This window comes from Mesocricetus auratus, unplaced genomic scaffold, assembly GCF_017639785.1.
Source record: "Mesocricetus auratus isolate SY011 unplaced genomic scaffold, BCM_Maur_2.0 Super-Scaffold_100025, whole genome shotgun sequence".
Lineage (NCBI taxonomy): Eukaryota > Metazoa > Chordata > Mammalia > Rodentia > Cricetidae > Mesocricetus > Mesocricetus auratus.
In genome coordinates, this window is record NW_024429206.1 from 8,607,996 (window position 1) to 8,625,029 (window position 17,034).

Here is a 17,034-nt window from a genome sequence, read left to right on the forward strand (position 1 = left end):
GGGAGTTAGAGGTGACCCTGAGGGGAGAGAGCGAGAGAGAGAGAGAGAGAGAGAGAGAGAGAGAGAGAGAGAGAGAGAGAGAGAGAGAGAGAGAGAGGGCGACCTCATATCAAAAAAAAAATCTCTGTATGTGCTCAGGAAGACAATCTAAAACTCAGAAAGTTTGGTGGTGACAAATGGAAGGCTGCATTTGGAGTCAGAGGAAGGTGATTATCCTAACCATGGGGAGTGTGGGAGAGCAAAGCCGCCCTCCTGGAAGACAGCCAGGTACAAGGAGGGCATGCTGGGCTCTGTCAGTTGTCTTTGTCACACATTTGAACCAGGTGCAATAAGGCAGGCAGTGGGACCATCCTGTTTGCAGGGACCCAGACCCCAGTAAGACAGAAAATGTCCCTCTCCTCCTTCCCAGCACATCATCAGACCTCCCGGCATAAGGTAGTAACCCCAGAGCATCAGCTGGGGGCCAGTACATGTGCAGGGTTTAGAAGCATCCCGATGGCATTAGAGGAAGCCACACCTCCTCTGGGATTCTCACTAAAGAGGGAACTCCAGAGGGCTGGGGCGATGACTCAGTGGGTACAGTGCCTGCTGCTAAGCTCAGATCCTGGCACCCATGTGAAAGCCAGGCACTGGAGTGTGTGCCTCTGGTCTCAGCACTGGGGAGGTGGAGACTGGAGGATCCCCAGGCCTCCCTGGTGAGCCAGCCTAGCCAAAATAGTGAGCTCCAGGTGAGAGGCCCTCCCTCAAAAAAATAAGGTGGAAAACGGTAGAGGAAACCCCATACCATCAGCCTCTGGCCTCCACCCCCACCTTCATGGGTAAATGTGCCTGTATACACACACAGAGAGAGAGAGAGAGAGAGAGAGAGAGAGAGAGAGAGAGAGAGAGAGAGAGAGAGAGAGAGAGAGAGAGAGAGAGAGAGAGAGAGAGAGAGAGAGAGAGAGAGAGAGAGAGAGAGAGAGAGAGAGAGAGAGAGAGAGAGAGAGAGAGAGAGAGAGAGAGAGAGAGAGAGAGAGAGAGAGAGAGAGAGAGAGAGAGAGAGAGAGGAGGGAATACTAAAATAAAAAGTTAATATCTGGATAAAATATGTATACCTGGAAACAGTCACTGTACTATCATATTTATGTGTAGAAAAAAAATCTGATTTCAAGAAGGACTAGTTTTGAATTTTTTCCTAAAGTTGTCCGTACCACAGATATCTCAAACTGCTTCTATGTTTCCCTCTACCCAGATATGAATACATTTAAGAAAATAATAATGGGACTAGTGAGAAGGCGTGTAATCCTAGTACTTGGGAAATGGAGGCAGAAGGCTTACCATGAAGGTCAAGGTCCCTGGGCTTTGCAGGGACACCCCAAAAAAATTTTAAAAAGACATCTAGGGATTTAGCTCAGTGGTAGAGAACTTGCTAGTATCTCACTCCCAGCACAGGGGGGAGATGGGGGGATTGGGGAGGGGGCGCATAAGAGGGGGAAGCAAACGCACGGTCCTTGTAGAGCCAGGCACCGTGGCACGTACCTGTCATCCCAGGGTGTGGAAGACTGAAACAGAGGGATGGAGCATTCGAGACAAGCCTGCTGGAAGGGCAGGCTAGTATTGGAAACCCTTGGTTTTTTTTTTCAGTATAATATAAATAAATAAATAGATCACTTAGTACCGTAGTGACAAAACACAGCACTCCCTTCCATTAGAGTACGAGAGGGCTTTGGGGTGATGCTGTCCTCTGTCAGGTAGTCTTAAAATATCCTCCACTCTCAGTCCTGGAGAGGAATGTCCTTCCAAATGAGGCACGCATATGAAACCACGTGTCCACTCAGCTAGGAAGGGCTAAGGTCCAGCCCCAGGACAGTGCTCCCTTGACAACAGTGTTTCTCACCCTTCCTAACACTGCGACCCTTTAACACAGCTCCTCATGCCTTGGTGACCCCCAACCATAACATTACCTCTTTTGCTACTTCATAACCATAACTCAGCTACTGTTATGAATCGTAACATAAATATCTGATGTGCAGGATATCCGATGCACGACCCCTGATGGCTCATGCCCCACAACTTGAGAACCACTACTCCATAGTAAGGACCCAATGGAGAATGCAGGGACGGCCTTCTGAGAAGAGCAGAGCTGTTCCATCCATGAAACAGTTTGCCCACCAACTGAAAACAGTACAGAGCATTAATGGCTGTGCGGGTTTTTCCAGGAATACTTGTTTATGGGGTGAAGTGAGGAGTGGGCTTATTATCCAAGGAAGTGGCCAGATGATACGGTGAAAAGCAAAGTTAGCATCCTGATGCTGAAATCCAAGGGCTTTTCTAAAATAGAGAAGAGGAGAAAGAAGCGACTGGAGGCTGGGGGAGGGGGTGAGAAGTTAGCAGAGGAGGCTGGAGAATCCCAGAAGGGTCAAGGGAGGAGACAAGAGATGTCCATGCTGCTGCAGGCTCCCTGGCAGCCTTGGGCTTGTTGGACAGTGCATTAGAAGTGGAATAAGAAAAGTGGTCCTGCGAAACTCTAAGAAACGTTCTCTTCTTTTTAGGAAAAAAATTGTAACTTGGGGGCAGCTCTTTTAGGGATGAGGTGAAGGGAAACATAGGGTTTAAACGCTTGGCGTGTGTATGTGTCTGTCTGTCTGTCTAATCCCCCATTAGGATGATCCCTTGAAAAACACAGCCTCTCACCTGGAGGGGGTTCCACTACCCTGGGGGGATTCACAAAATCTGAAGGTGTATGTCTGTGTGTGAGTGCGTGTGTCTGTGTGTGAGTGTGTATCTATGTGTGATTGTGTGTGTGTGTGTATTTATGAAAGACCTCCCTCAAATCTCAACTTCTTTATCAAATGAGAGCAATTACACCTACCTTGTGAGTGTGTAAAAGAGTGTGTGCATGAGATGGTATTGAGGAGGACAGGCAGAGCCCCTGCTCCAGGCCAGCATCTGGAGGCTTGGAGGCCACAGGCTGGCAAGGATGCGGGTGTCCACCTCTGGTGCACTCGGTGACCCAAGATCTGCCCCCACGACCCGCCTCAGGTTACACGGCAGATCCACGAGCATGAGCAGGAGAACGAGTTGCGGGAACAGATGTCAGGTTATAAGCGGATGCGGCGCCAGCACCAGAAGCAGCTGATCGCCCTGGAGAACAAGCTGAAGGCTGAGATGGATGAGCACCGTCTCAAGCTCCAGAAGGAGGTGGAGACGCATGCCAACAACTCGTCCATCGAGCTGGAGAAGCTGGCCAAGAAGCAAGTGGCTACCATTGAAAAGGAGGTCAGTATGCGGGGAGGAGGGGCACCCACAGGTGCTGCTGTGGGGGGTGGGGGGCACCCTCAGGTGCTGTGGGGTGGGGAGGGTGGGGGTCACCCTCAGATGGGGGTGCTGCCAGCCCTAGCCAGTCCCCACCAGCGGCAGAATCTGCGGGGAGAAGGAGTAGCAGGGGGGCGCTGTTGCTGGGTTGGGGATCCTACCTGGTATCACCATGGAAGATAAAATTATCAGGTGATTTCACTCTGATGTGTTGGGAGCAGGGTTCCCTCCACAGTGACCAGTCAAGGGAAGCAAAATGCCACCACTGTCTTTGAGGACCATGCATAGCTCAGGTCTGGCTGTGCCTGCCGCACCCCCATTCTCTTCAAGCATCCTCCTTAGTGGGGAACACCCCTGCCACCATGCCATCCACTGGCCACTAGGAAGTAATCTGGCTGTGATTCCGGTTTTCCGAGGGAAGACCTCTCTTCCCCATCCAGGTCCTTAACTAATGTAATTATTTTAGTTGATTTTCTGGTAGGGCTGGGAATGGAACCAAGGCTTCCATCATGCTCACCTGAGACTCACTCTAAAATAATTTGCAAAACACTCTCTCTAGATGTGTTGGAACACACCTGTAATCTCAGGGACCTGGGTGCCAAGGTAGGATTCCACGTTCAAGGCCTTCCTGGCTTATATCGTGGTACCCTGTCACATTGAAAAGAAAAAAGAAAAAAAAACACAAAATATAAGACAAATAATCAAGATAATGTCTTCATTACTATTACACATTTCCTATTAGGAGGGAATGATGGGTCAGGCATAGTTGCACACGCCTGTAATCTACTGGAAAGGTGGAGATAGGCAGATACTTGGGACCCACTGGCTAGCCAGCTTAGCCTAATCCATGCTAAACCTCACTACAATGGGAGACCATGTCTCCAAAACCAGAGTGATGGGTAAGAACGAGGGGTGGGGGGGTGGCTCAGTAAATAAGAGCACTTACCATGCAAGCATGAAGGCCTGAGTTCAGGTCTCAGCAACCCACATGGGCGTAGCTGTATGTACACTTGTAATTCTAGTGTGGTGGGGATGGGGAGGAGATCACTGGGGCTCTCTGGGCATGAGCCTAACTTCAGATTCAGCAAAAGACCATGTTTCAAACCAGTAAGATGGACAGTGATAGAGAGGGGCGTCCATGAGTGTGTACACATGAACGCAAGCAGCACATTCACGCATACACCACACTCACACAAACAAAAAATAAATAAGTAACAAGGTATGTGGCCCTCAAGGAACAACACCTGAGATTTGCCTCTGGTGCCCACATGCATCCACACACATATGTACATATGCACACATATGTACTCACACACACAGATGCACATTTCTGGTCCACCTTCATATTTCCCCTGTCATTGGGAACGCATTTTTAAGATGTTGAAGAGCCACAGACGGTATATCTTTGTTTGGAGACAAGGTTTCTCTGTGTAGTCCTGGCTGTCTTGGAACTCGCTCTGTAGACCAGGCTGGCCTCAAACTCACAGAGATCCTCCTGCCTCTACCTCCCGAGTGTTGGGATTAAAGGCGTGCACCACCACTACCACTCCCCCCACCCCATCCCACCCCACCCCCGCCCCCCAACCCCCCACCCCGGCTTGGAAGGCATATCTTTAGATAGTCTTTCATTCTCTGTTCAGGGGTGACATTATTTGGCACTCATGAACAGCCGAGTCCGGATGCTCAGGCTGACCTTGGCCACCTCTGTCATCCTCTCAGGCAAAGGTAGCCGCAGCGGATGAGAAGAAGTTCCAGCAGCAGATCCTGGCCCAGCAGAAGAAGGACTTGACAACTTTCTTAGAGAGTCAGAAGAAGCAGTACAAGATTTGCAAGGAAAAAATAAAAGAGGTAAGGACGCCTGCACCCGACCTCAGTTGCCCGCTGCAACTTGAACCAGCTAAGAGCTTGGAATGGCCCCGACTTGCGCTGGGATCAGCGTTTGAAGCCAGCAGTTCTGACTTCTCATTAGAGTTGCTGGAAGACTTCTTAAAGCTGAGGGTGGCACACCCCTCCATCCTCCTATCTTCACGAGGCCTGGAAGTGGAGCTTTGAAAACTCACCTTTCCAGGAGTCCCACAGGACACCAATGTCGCTGAGCCAAGGGCTTCATTCCAACCTGTTCTCTACACATTGGCCAAAGAAATTGTTTTAAATCATTAGAAACCCATCTCATCCTTTGAAAGTCCACCATCTTCCTGTTGTCCTCAGAGAAAGTTGAAGTCCGTAAGACCCCACATGGTTGACCACCAGCCTCCCCTTCCAGTCCCCTCTCACCCCGTGCCTTCCCCACCCCAGCCTACTCACGGCTGCTGTGTCTCCACTGATGCCCTTCAGTTCCTCCAATGGAGCGAGCTCTCCCTCCCAAGGCCTTTGCACATGGCATCTCTTTACCCCAACTGCAGTTCTATGCAGTTCACTCCTCCTCCTTGTAAGAGTTAGGATTGATTATTGAAATCTTAACTCAAATATTATTTCCCCAGGGAAGCCTTTGCTAACCGCCTTGGCCAAGATACACTTCTCCCATTCCACAAAACTAGAGTTTTTAATAATTATTCAAGGTCCTTACTTAGCTGCTAAACACTGCAAAAGCAGAGAGCATATCTGGTGTTGCCCAAGAGTGCGTATGGTACGCACGTCTATTTGCTACATGAATAGATGATTCTAGAATGCTTGGTTGAAGAGCACACATGGACTTAGGAGAGCCCCAGAGGAACTCCACTTTCATCTGAGAGCTTAGTTTCCCTCATTCTCCTTTTCCAGTATTGACAGGAGACTTTCCTGTGCTTCTGCACTCTTCGCCTCTCCTAAGAGTTAGGCAGGCTTCCTGGGCGTATTAAGGTTTAATAAAGTGCAGTCTGGGCCATAGCCCTAGTGAAGCCATACGCTGGAGCTCACCATCTGATTGGTGGGTGCAGGGCACAGGGCCTAGGGAGGAATCTGGGAGGGGGCGGGTGGGGTATCCGGGCATCTCAGTCCCTGCCCAGGTAAGACACTGCTGCAGCTGGTCCATGCTGGATTAATGCCAGGGGTCTCTGGCTCTCTTGAGTTCTAGAAACCTGAGAGTCAATAGAAATAGCCCAGTGAATAAAAAGGTCCATGTTCTCGTCAGGGTTTTGTTTTTATTTTTCTCTGTGATTGACAGGATACTGCTGGATCTTGGAGGCTGCTTTGATTTTTTTTAAATAGGAAATTTTGCTATTTCTCTCACCTCCAAATACTTTTCCCTTTATAAACTCTATGTATTACAAAACACTCATTCTAGAGTCCTGTCCCACTCCCGGTGCAGTCCTCAGGTTAGCTGTGGGCCACCATACTTAGATAACATATAAATTTTGGGCCTTTTCCTGGGGGGGAAAAAAAGCAGGTCTAAAGTCAAGCTGAGATGGCCTCAGCGACTTACGAGTAGAGCATGTTCATAGTGTGTTCAGGTACCCCTAGAATTTCACCTGTGGACCAATCACAGGGGTGTGGGTAGGACACTAATAATCCAGTCTTGATTTTAAAGTGACTTGTCATGGTCACATTTGAGCTTAGACATGCAAAGTTGGGGCTCATGGGCTTATGCTGAACCTAGGTGGGTAGCATCATGGCCTAAAGAGATGTATATATGTATCATCCAGCATTTCTATCGAAGGTTCTCTGATTACAAGGACTTACTGGCTATGGGCAAACTAAAGAGTGATGGTTTGTGATGAAAATTAAGAAAAACAAGTGGTTTAATATGTGTGAGGCTTAACCAAACATAGGTGAAGCTCATTTGTATGACCGAAGGTAGCTGTACCCTCCCTAAAAGTATTCCATGCCCTCTCCACAGACTAGCAGCCCAGATCTCCTGGTTCACAGTCCTCCTCATGTTACCCATGTGTCCTGGGAAGCCAGAATGGAGATTTCCTAGGCATGATTTCCTCAACCCTCTCATCCCAGATGAAGCACAGTTCTTTTTCTCCTGGAACTCAAATTAGCAACATCTGCAGAGTCCCTTCCTAACTTTCAAATCCAACCACTTCTCTTTTAAGTCTTCTACTTCATCCTTATTCCAAGCCACTCTGTTCCCTCAGCTTGACCTTCCCAGAAGACTCCCAGCTGCCTCCACAGATGTGGCCCCAAGCCTGCCTCTGTCCTGCTCTCCACACAGCAGGCAGCACCCACTTTCCCAGTATGGCACTCCCATATACAGAACAGCCATTTTCTCAGACTAAAGATCATTGGTGGACTTGGGATGCAGCTCCTTGATGGAGGGTTTGCCTTGTAACTGGAGTTTCTTGTCACACCAGGTCCTGCCACCCTTCAGCCTCAAATAAGCACACAAAGACTTATATTAATTATTAAACTGTTGGCCGATGGCTACGGCTTCTTACTAGCTAGCTCTATCTTAACTATTAACCCATTTCCATATTAATCAATGTATTGCCACAAGGCTGTGGCTTACCCATAATCTAGCATGTTACTCCTTGGACCACATGGCGTCCTCTTGAAGCGCCTCTCTGCCTCTCTTCCCCAGCATCCTCCTTGTCTCCTAGCCCCACCTATCTTCCTGCCTCTATTGGCCAAACAGTGTTTTATTCATCAACCAATAAGAGAAACATATATGCAAAAGGACATCCTCCATCATGGCCTAGCATGTCTGAGTCCCTGGGCTCAACCCCTGAACTGAGTGAAACACTGACCTGAACTTGATCTACAAATCAGTAGGCCTGACCTGCCTCGTGACCCGTCAAACCCCACCAGCCGATGCCACCTGTTACCTCTTGACCAAATTATTAGCCCTATGCTAACCCACCCTATGCTAAGAGCTTTTCACAGGCTGTACCTTCCATCAGGAATATTTTTTTCTCTCTTCCCCTGCTTAATTCCCACCAATTCCTTCAAACGTCGACATAGTTGTTACTGAGGTCAGGTGCTTTCCCCCAAATGCTCCTTGGGGACCCTGGACCTCCCTTTGAAGGCAGGTTCTCAGCTGGGCTTGACTCGGCACTGTCCAGTGCCATGGACTCTTGCTCACCCGCCACCTGCTAGTCCTGTGGTGGAGTTGTTGGCTGACAACTGAATAAATGATCTCTGAGAGCGAGATGCCAGACCAAGGCAAACTCAGCTGTCCCCCTCACTTAGCACACAAGTAACTGGGGAGAAGACAAGTAGGGGAGCAGGGGTTGTTTACCACAAGGCCTTTCCACGCTGAGATCCACACTCACTGTCCACATGATTTAACCTGCCCTCGGTGCCATATAGTTTGATGGACCTTACATTTGTTTTGTCAGGAAATGAACGAGGACCATAGCACACCCAAGAAGGAGAAGCAGGAACGGATATCGAAGCATAAAGAGAACCTGCAGCATACGCAGGCTGAGGAGGAAGCCCACCTGCTCACTCAACAGAGACTGTACTACGACAGAAACTGCCGCTTCTTCAAGCGGAAAATAATGATCAAGCGCCATGAGGTGGAACAGCAGAACATTCGGGAGGTATTTGTCACGCGAAGCCGTTGGAGGGGCATTCCGGGGTTCTGTCTCCTCCATCCCTGTGTCCCTAGCCGTTAGCACAAGGTGAGAGTCCATGCAAAAATGTGTCAGGGAATGCAATTACCTCTGGTAAGAGAAAGTCATTTTCAGCATAGGGACCAGCCTTGCACAGGCGAAAAGCTGTGTCACGATGAAGGTGTACGTGCAACCTATCATACAAAGCAGGGCGTGAGAGAGAAAGGCTTCTGCTTGCCGCCTAGGTTTTGTGACTCCACATGAAACACTTAAATGACGGTGTGATGCTCTGCGCATCATCACGTTCACTCGTCATCAGATGCCTACAGAGCAGTACCCCCTTTGCGCCAGGCTCTGTGGCAGACACCAGGGCTACCAAGCAGCACCTGACTGCCAAAGCCTAGGAAGGGAAATAGACATAACTGACTAATGTCAATCTCCTGCCTGAGTGACAGTGACTGGCTGAGATGGGGTTTGGAGGAGACATCAAGGACAGCCAGCTGTCTGGGTGTGTGGAATGCAGCCTGGGAGCGAGGGGAGCCGGCTGGAGCAGGGCTGCAGACCTCTCTAAAGTGAGCCCTTCAGACTGTACCCTGAAGGCAGTGCGAGCCATCAGAAGTGTTGCGCAAGCCATCAGAGGCCTTGTGTAAAACCATCAAGGTGTTAGGCAAGCCATCAGAGAGGCCTTGTGCGAGTCATGTTCTGCAAGCCATCAGAGAGGCCTTGTGCGAGTCATGTTCTGAAAGCCATCAGAGGCATTGAGCGAACTATCAGAGGCATTGGGCGAGCCATCAGAGGCCTTTAGGCAGAGGAATGACCCAGAAAGCACTAGCTTTGCTCTGAAGACCGGAGCATCAGTGTGAGACCCAGGCTACACTGGTGAGAGGCAGAGAGCAGGGAGGGAAACAGGCGATTCTCCTCTATGAGCTCCAGCCCAGAGGAGATGGTAGCACAGAACAGGGAGATTATATCAGAGCAGCATTCCCCAAGTCAGCTGCCACTAATTATCAGTTTCCCATGGGAATTTCAAACAAAGGAGTCCAGAATGGTTTCTGTTCAAGAGACTGAGGCAGGATCACAAGTTTGAAGCTAGTCTGAGCTACATAGGAAGGCCACATCTCCAAAATGCTGGAGAGATGTCAGGCAGTAAAGCACTTGCCATGCAAGCGTGAGGACCTAGGTTCTCAGCACCAAAGCAAAACTCCAGGTGCTACAGTGTGCATCTGTAATCCCTGCACTGGGGAAGTGGAGACAGGAGGACACTTGTGGCATGTTGTCCCTCCAGTCCAGGCTGATCGGGGAGTTGCAGGTTTAGTGAGAAACCCTATCTGAAAATATAAAGTGGATAACATCAACCTCTGGCCTCCACACATATGTAAACACAAACACTCCCACACATACATATATACAATCATATAATAATAGCAATAATAATTACTATAGTTAATAACTGCCATTCTTCCAGTTTGGGAGGTGTGATGGCCCTCACTGAGATGGAGGATATAGAAGACGTGTCAGTCTGTCAGGAGAGTGTTAATAATCTGAGATGACATGCGACCGGTGGTTCATAAAAACCCAGTGTTCACATGCAAGAGGAAAACAACTGTCTCAGACACCATTAACAGGACAGCAGTTGGGACAAGTGTTTCAGAAAGCCTTTTTTGTTTTGTTTTCTGAGACAAATTCTCCTGTGGGCCAGTTAACCTGAACTGTCAATCCTCCTGCCTCAGCCTCCTGAGCGCTGGGATCATAGATGTGCTCTTGGCAGTATTCAAATAGGAGGGAAGAGCAAAGCCACCTGGAATTCGCTGCCCAGCAACCATTCTAGACAATCCAGGCTCTGTGTTTGTGTTTTGACATCTGGAAAGGAGAAACTGGTGAACACTTCTGATCGGGGCGGTGGTTTTCAAGATAGTAGACCAGAGAAAGCGAGATGAACATCATTTGGAGTGACACATGGGTCGAGGGTCCTTAATGAAGTTCAGACTTACCCCAAGGGTATGAAAATGGGTTCTTGGATGGGAAGAGGGGTCTAGACACTGTGATAGTGTGGGGCACTCTGCCGGACCACAGTCCATAGACAGAGACTCACAGTAGAGCTGTTGATGTGATACGAGTAAATAAAAGAAAAACTAGATGGGTCGTTACAGAGGTGACAACAACAACAAATACTTGAGAAAGGCTGTTGAGAGAGAAGAGACTAGAAGCAGAGAGACCAAGTGTGAGAAATCGGGAATGGACAGCATGGTGATGGGAGGGTCCAAAAGACAGCTGGGTCAGAGCCATGACTTCAGACAGAGTACACGGGACTTGGACTGCTCAGGTTCACTGAGCACGAAAGAACCCGGAGCCCCGCCTCCAGCATCACACAAACTGGGTATGTTTCACCACCCACAGTCCCAGCACACAGGAGATGTCTGAGGCCAGTCAGAGCTACAAGAAACTCTGAAAAATAAACTACCAGGCCTGATGGTGGTGCACGCCTTTAATCCCAGCACTCGGGAGGCAGAGGCAGGCAGATCTCTGTGAGTTCGAGGTCGTCCTAGTCTACAGAGCAAGTTCCAGGACAGCTAGAGCTGTTACACAGAGAAACGCTGTCTGGAAAATCTAAAGAAATAAAAGAGAAAACAAGAACCAACGGTCTTGGCAGCCAATAAGAGGAGAGATGGGGTAGAATCAAAGAAGTATTGTTCAATTTGAGACTTGGAGACATTAAGGTCTAACTAGAAACACAAGCTCAAAGAGAAGTTCTGGTAAGAAATTATCTAAGCACTGAATATTCCAGACCTGTCAGGACCAAAAATGAAATATGGGAGAAGGCTCAGCGAGTAAAGTACTTGCCATACCAGCATGAGGACCCTAGTGAGATCCCCAGTGTCCTTGGAAAGCGGGGCTCACAGTGCATGCTCATCTCTGATTCCAGAGTTTCTATGGCTTATAGAGCAAGATGAGAGACAGAGACTGGAGAACCCCAGACCTCCACATACGTGCATCACATGGCATGCTCTCACATTCAATACACTGTGCATACATACATACACACACACAACAGACACATAGATACATGTCATGTACACACACACCTACACATGCAATTTTTAAAAAATAAAATAAAAATCCCTATAGTTGGTTAGAAATAAGTTTTTTTTTTCATCTGACAATTACTGTTATTCCAATAGCAGCTATTTAGGGAAATTTTGAGGCCAAGGGATTAGTTATCATCAATAAAAGTTATAGAAAATAACTACTCCCCAACATGATTTAAAAAAAAAAAATTCATGAAGTGATGGCTTAGCTGTTAAGAGCATCCATTGTTCTTGCAGTGGGCCTGGGTTCAATTCCCGCCATTCATATGACTGTTCACAACCACCTGTAACTCCAGCTCCATGGAATCCAGTGCCCTCTTCTGGCCTCCAAGGGCACTGCATACATGTACACACACACACACACATGCACACACGCACGCGCGCGCGCGCGCGCGCACACACACACACACACACACACACACACCTTAAAGGCTAGCCCTGTGAGAGGATTTTTCTTAAGTGTTCAGATTCTCCAGTTTTAGTCTTATTCTAGAACAGTTTTTGTGAAAACGTTGAGTGCTTTTCTATTTACAAAAGCAGCAAGAACACTGAAAAATAGTGTAATATGAGAAGTTATTTCTAATTATGGGATAGAAGTCTACACTTAAGGTACATAACTTGGTGCTTTGACATAGTATTCATTGTGAATTTATATTTGAGTTCATTGTCATATTCATCAGCCCCTCATAGTTTCTGCTTGCATGTGTGTGCATTATATGCATTGTGTGCATGCATTATGTGCATGTGTGTGTGTGTCTTTGTGTATGTGGGTGTATTTATTATGAATGTAGGTATCATGTAGCATGTGTATATGCATGCATTATATGCAAGCGTATTTGTGTGTATGCATGCATTATGTGCAAATGTATATTCCCGCTTGAGTGAGGAGACTTCTGTCCCATCCTCCCAAGTATAAGCATGGCAAGCTATTGTCATCATTGTGTCCTTTGGATATTCAGAAATTATTCATCTTCCATAATGAAAATTTGGTGCCTTTTGCTAAATATCACACTTTCTTCATAATCTTATATCACCCAGTTTCTATTCCCAAAACAGCCAACCATTCATTTTACCACATATTATTCTAGATTCCCATACCTCCACCACCACCCCCCCATCTTATGTATGACTTTAACTCCATGGCATTACCTGCAAGCAGTAGACACAAACTCTGGCTGACTTAGGCATGGGTAATGAAATTTTTCAAGAATTTTTTATTTTCATTTTATGTGATGGATGTTTTGCCTGCATGTGAAAGAGGCCAGAAGAGGGTGGTGGCCCCTCTAGAACTGGAATTACAGGCAATTGTGAGCCACCATGTGGGTGCTGGGAACCCACCCCAGGTCCTGGGCAAGAACAGTGAGCTCTCTCAAGCAACCAATCATCTTTGTGGCCCCAGAATTAACTAGGAGGATAAGGGGTAGGTAACAGAGCTGAAGGAAAGAGCCAAGAATGATGAGGAGATGTGCTGGAAAAGCACCTTCCGTGATACGGAGGGCAAGAGCTGGGCTCCTCTGGGCACCGCCGTTGGGCTGTGTCTCCTCAACCCTGTTAACACATCGTTTCTGTACCAAATCCAGTTCCGAGGAGAGAGAGAACTTGAGTGAGTAATGTGACCACCCCTAAAGTAACACTGATTCCAACAAGGATGGAGGGAGTCCTTGCTCAGAGCAGAAGGGAAGCTGGGGCGGGGAGTGCAGAAATAGCGGACGCCCTCCACACTATTTTCCCTTTCACCGTCTACCACAACACATGTAGAGCGTTGCCCTGCTCTCCACACACAGCATCTCAGGGTTTCCCCAGTCACACATGTGTCCAGTGCTGCTCCTCACAGGACACCTGGGGAAATGTGACTGTCATCACCACTATCACCACCCAGAACATTTTTGTATTTTAGTGTCTCCGGGTGTGGCTCAGTGGCAGACAGCTCACGTGGCATGCAGGAGGCCATGGATTCCATCCCAGCCCTGCAGAAAAATCAGCCACTAAGCATTCCATGGCCACATATTTTCACAGATATTTCTCACACAAGTGGAACCTCTGGCTCAAAGTTTTAGGTACCTATCACAAAGGGCCAGCAGAACGGCTCAGGGAGTAAAAACGTGTCTTGGGGTTTCTGTTGCTTTGACAAAAAACCATGACCGAAGAGCAAGCTGGGGAGGAAAGGGTTCATTAGGCTCACACTTCCACATCGCTGTCCATCCCTGAAGGAAGTCAGGACAGGAACTCACACAGGGCAGGAGCTGATGCAGAGGTCATGGAGGGGTGCCGCTCACTGGCTTGTTTCCCATGGCTTGCTCAACCCACCTTCTTATAGAAGCCAGGACCACCAGCCCTGGCATGGCACCACCCACCATGAGCTACCCCCCATCACTAAATGAGAAAATGCCTTACAGCTGGATCTCATGGAGGCATTTCCTCATCTGAGGCTCCTTCCTCTCTGATGACTCTAGCTCGTGTCACATTGACACACAAAACCACCCAGTACCAGGCACCTGCTGCCAAGCCTGCTGACCGGAGCTTGATCCCTGAAAACTGCATGCAACCACATATGTACACTCATAGAGTGATAAAAACTTTAAAACAGATAAACGGAGAGACAAATACCACCAAGTCACCCTCTTAGGAGTTTGTAGTTCCAGCGGACCTAACTCCCTTCACCCCTGCCTCAGCCGACTGTCAGGACTCCTTTTAGCTCACAAAGCCAGTGTAAAGGGACACCAGTGCCTGGCTGAGCCTTCCTAACCCTGTCCAAATATCAAAACTAAGAAATCCCTAAATGTACTGTCCAACAGTGACACCATTGTGAAGTTTGAACTCTAAGCCAGGTGTGGTGGCACATACCTGTAATCCCAGCACTTGGAAGACTGAGGCAGGAGAATCATGAGTTGGGAGGCCAGCCAGGGCAGCTTGTCAAGTTCCTGTCTCAGAACACCATTGAAAAGGGCTGGATATCAGGCTTAGTGGGAGAGTCCCTGCCTGGCAAAAGGGAGCCAGTGCCTCTGCCTCCCCCGCCCGAAGGGCATGAGGACCTTGGGTGCATTGGCAGCAGAGTCACCAATGCCATCAGCTCTGATTCAAATCATTTGTTTGTTTGTTTGTTTTATACAAGTCACAGACATGCCTGGCTCTAACATATAATGTGCCGTCAGTATCTAGAACATTCTAGCACAGATTGGAAAAATAGAATATGGGAAGATACCCTTCACTGGAATCACTTTTCGTAGAGAATGTCACAAGCCTGAACACCAGAATTTTAGCCTCTATTCAACGTCACAGAAGTTGTATGTGATCTTAGACCTTCAGCTTCCCAGTGCCTCACAATCACGTATGAAAGTCTTTATAAGGAGGCCCTCAGGGTGGTGGCGTACGCCTTTAACCACAGTGCTCAGGAGGCAGAAGAAGACAGATCTCTGTTGAGTTCGAGGTCAGCCTGGTCTACATAGAGAGTTCCAGGCCATCTATACTGTCTAAAAAGATAAATAAACAAACAGACAAACAAAAATCTTTGCAAGGTTATCACCCTGCAGAGGTACAGTTAGACTTGGGTGAGCTATATGAAATGATTTTAATTGAGAAGTAGGTATGGTCGTGCATACCTGAAGTCCCACTTATCTGGATGGCTGAGGCTGAGACTGAGGCAGGAGAATGACTTGGGTGCAAGAGTTGAAAACCAGCCTGGGCACCATAGTAAGACTCCCACATAAAAGAAAAAAATTAAAAGTGCGTTGCATGTTGTCATGTAGGCATGGTACTGGCTAAGGATCAGACAGATATGAGACAAACAAGATAAGAACAGGTTTTCCCATGGCTGGCCATCTTACACCTCAATAACTCAGATAGAGGATTTACAATAAAGAAAGCAGCCTAGAAATCACAACCAAAAGCATTTGCAGTACCATACTTACATTTTCTAACTATTTGTAAAACCAAGTCTAAGATGCTGTGTACTGGTTATTCATTTCTAAGAACAGGAAAACAATGCCTCATGGTCACATTCCAAAGCACGTTCTTAGGTCTGTCATTTCATCTTCACAATCATTATTTGTGCTGGGTGGGAAGGCCCTGAATTATGCCTGAAGAAACTAAAGTGTGCGCTAAGGAGCTTCCCTGTGTAGGAAGCTTGCCAAAGCCTCAGACAGCAAATCACCAGAAGGACCAAGGCTGAATCTCCCCTGAGCTTTGCTCAGATGACTCCCAAACATTAGCATTGGTCAGCAGCCTCTGCGTAGCTCAGTGTAAATAACTCATAACCTAGAGTGCCCCATGCAGGTGTCCCTAGGCACCATAGCCTCCTGTTCAGGTGTCCCTCAGCACCCAGAGCCACTCCACTCAAAAAGAGAAGCCCATGATGTCCACTGAAAGTACTTGCTTGATCTTTTATTTTCAGACTTGAGCCACCTGAGCTTGACTTGGGTTTCTGGAGTGGGTGTGGGGCTGTAAAGCTCAGCACTGTGGCTCAAGTGACTGTGGGACAGGGACCTTCATCCACTTATGGTGCTTTCCTTGGCATGGGTCCTTGATATGATCACTTGATCTGTGGGAAGGGCCACTTTCCTGTGGTACCACCCAGGGGCCACTCACTAGTCTTTGAAAAAATGACATTTAGTTGGGGATGGGGAGATTTCTCAGTGGTTAAGAGCATGGCTGTTCTTCCAGAGGACCTGAGTTCAGTTCCCAGCACCCACATCTATACTCACAACCATCTGTAACTCCAGTTCCAGGGGATCCGATCCATCTTCTGGCCTCTTCCAGCACGCATGTGGTGCCTTTTACATACAATGCAGGCAAAGCACTCATAGACATAAAATAACTCTTTTTAAAAGAAGAATTTGGTGGTTGTTGTAAAGAAGCAAAAAGAAACCAATAGAAAGAAAAGGGTGGAAGCTGGCAGAATCCGCTTTTGTGAATTGAAACATTTAAACCTTGTTTACACTGTAGCTACTCTTGCACTAAAAACTGAGCCCCAGGGATGCCCTTGTTCCAGCTCCAGCCTCTGACACATAGCACGTGTATAATAATGTTTGCTGAGTGAATAAATGAATGGTCTATGGTGGTGCTCTAGTGCTAGAAGCTATGGGTGGAGGGCCAGTGAATGCAAGCTACTTGCAAGCACCTGTACACATCTGTGTCTAACATCCCTGTCACCATAAACACCTCACATCTCCTCACCTCACAGA

The 17,034-nt window shown here is 47.9% G+C and overlaps 1 protein-coding gene across 4 annotated transcripts in view; it reads left to right on the plus strand.

Moving 5' to 3' along the window:
* The window catches only part of Taok3 (TAO kinase 3), a 161,149-nt gene that overhangs the window by 129,491 nt on the left and 14,624 nt on the right, over positions 1-17,034 (plus strand). For all 4 annotated transcript variants that reach the window (XM_040731174.1, XM_040731173.1, XM_040731175.1 and 1 more), the window contains 3 exons: positions 3,022-3,258; positions 5,014-5,142; positions 8,553-8,756. In XM_040731174.1, the coding sequence (XP_040587108.1) occupies positions 3,022-3,258; positions 5,014-5,142; positions 8,553-8,756 (570 nt within the window). The remainder of the gene's footprint in view (positions 1-3,021; positions 3,259-5,013; positions 5,143-8,552; positions 8,757-17,034) is intronic.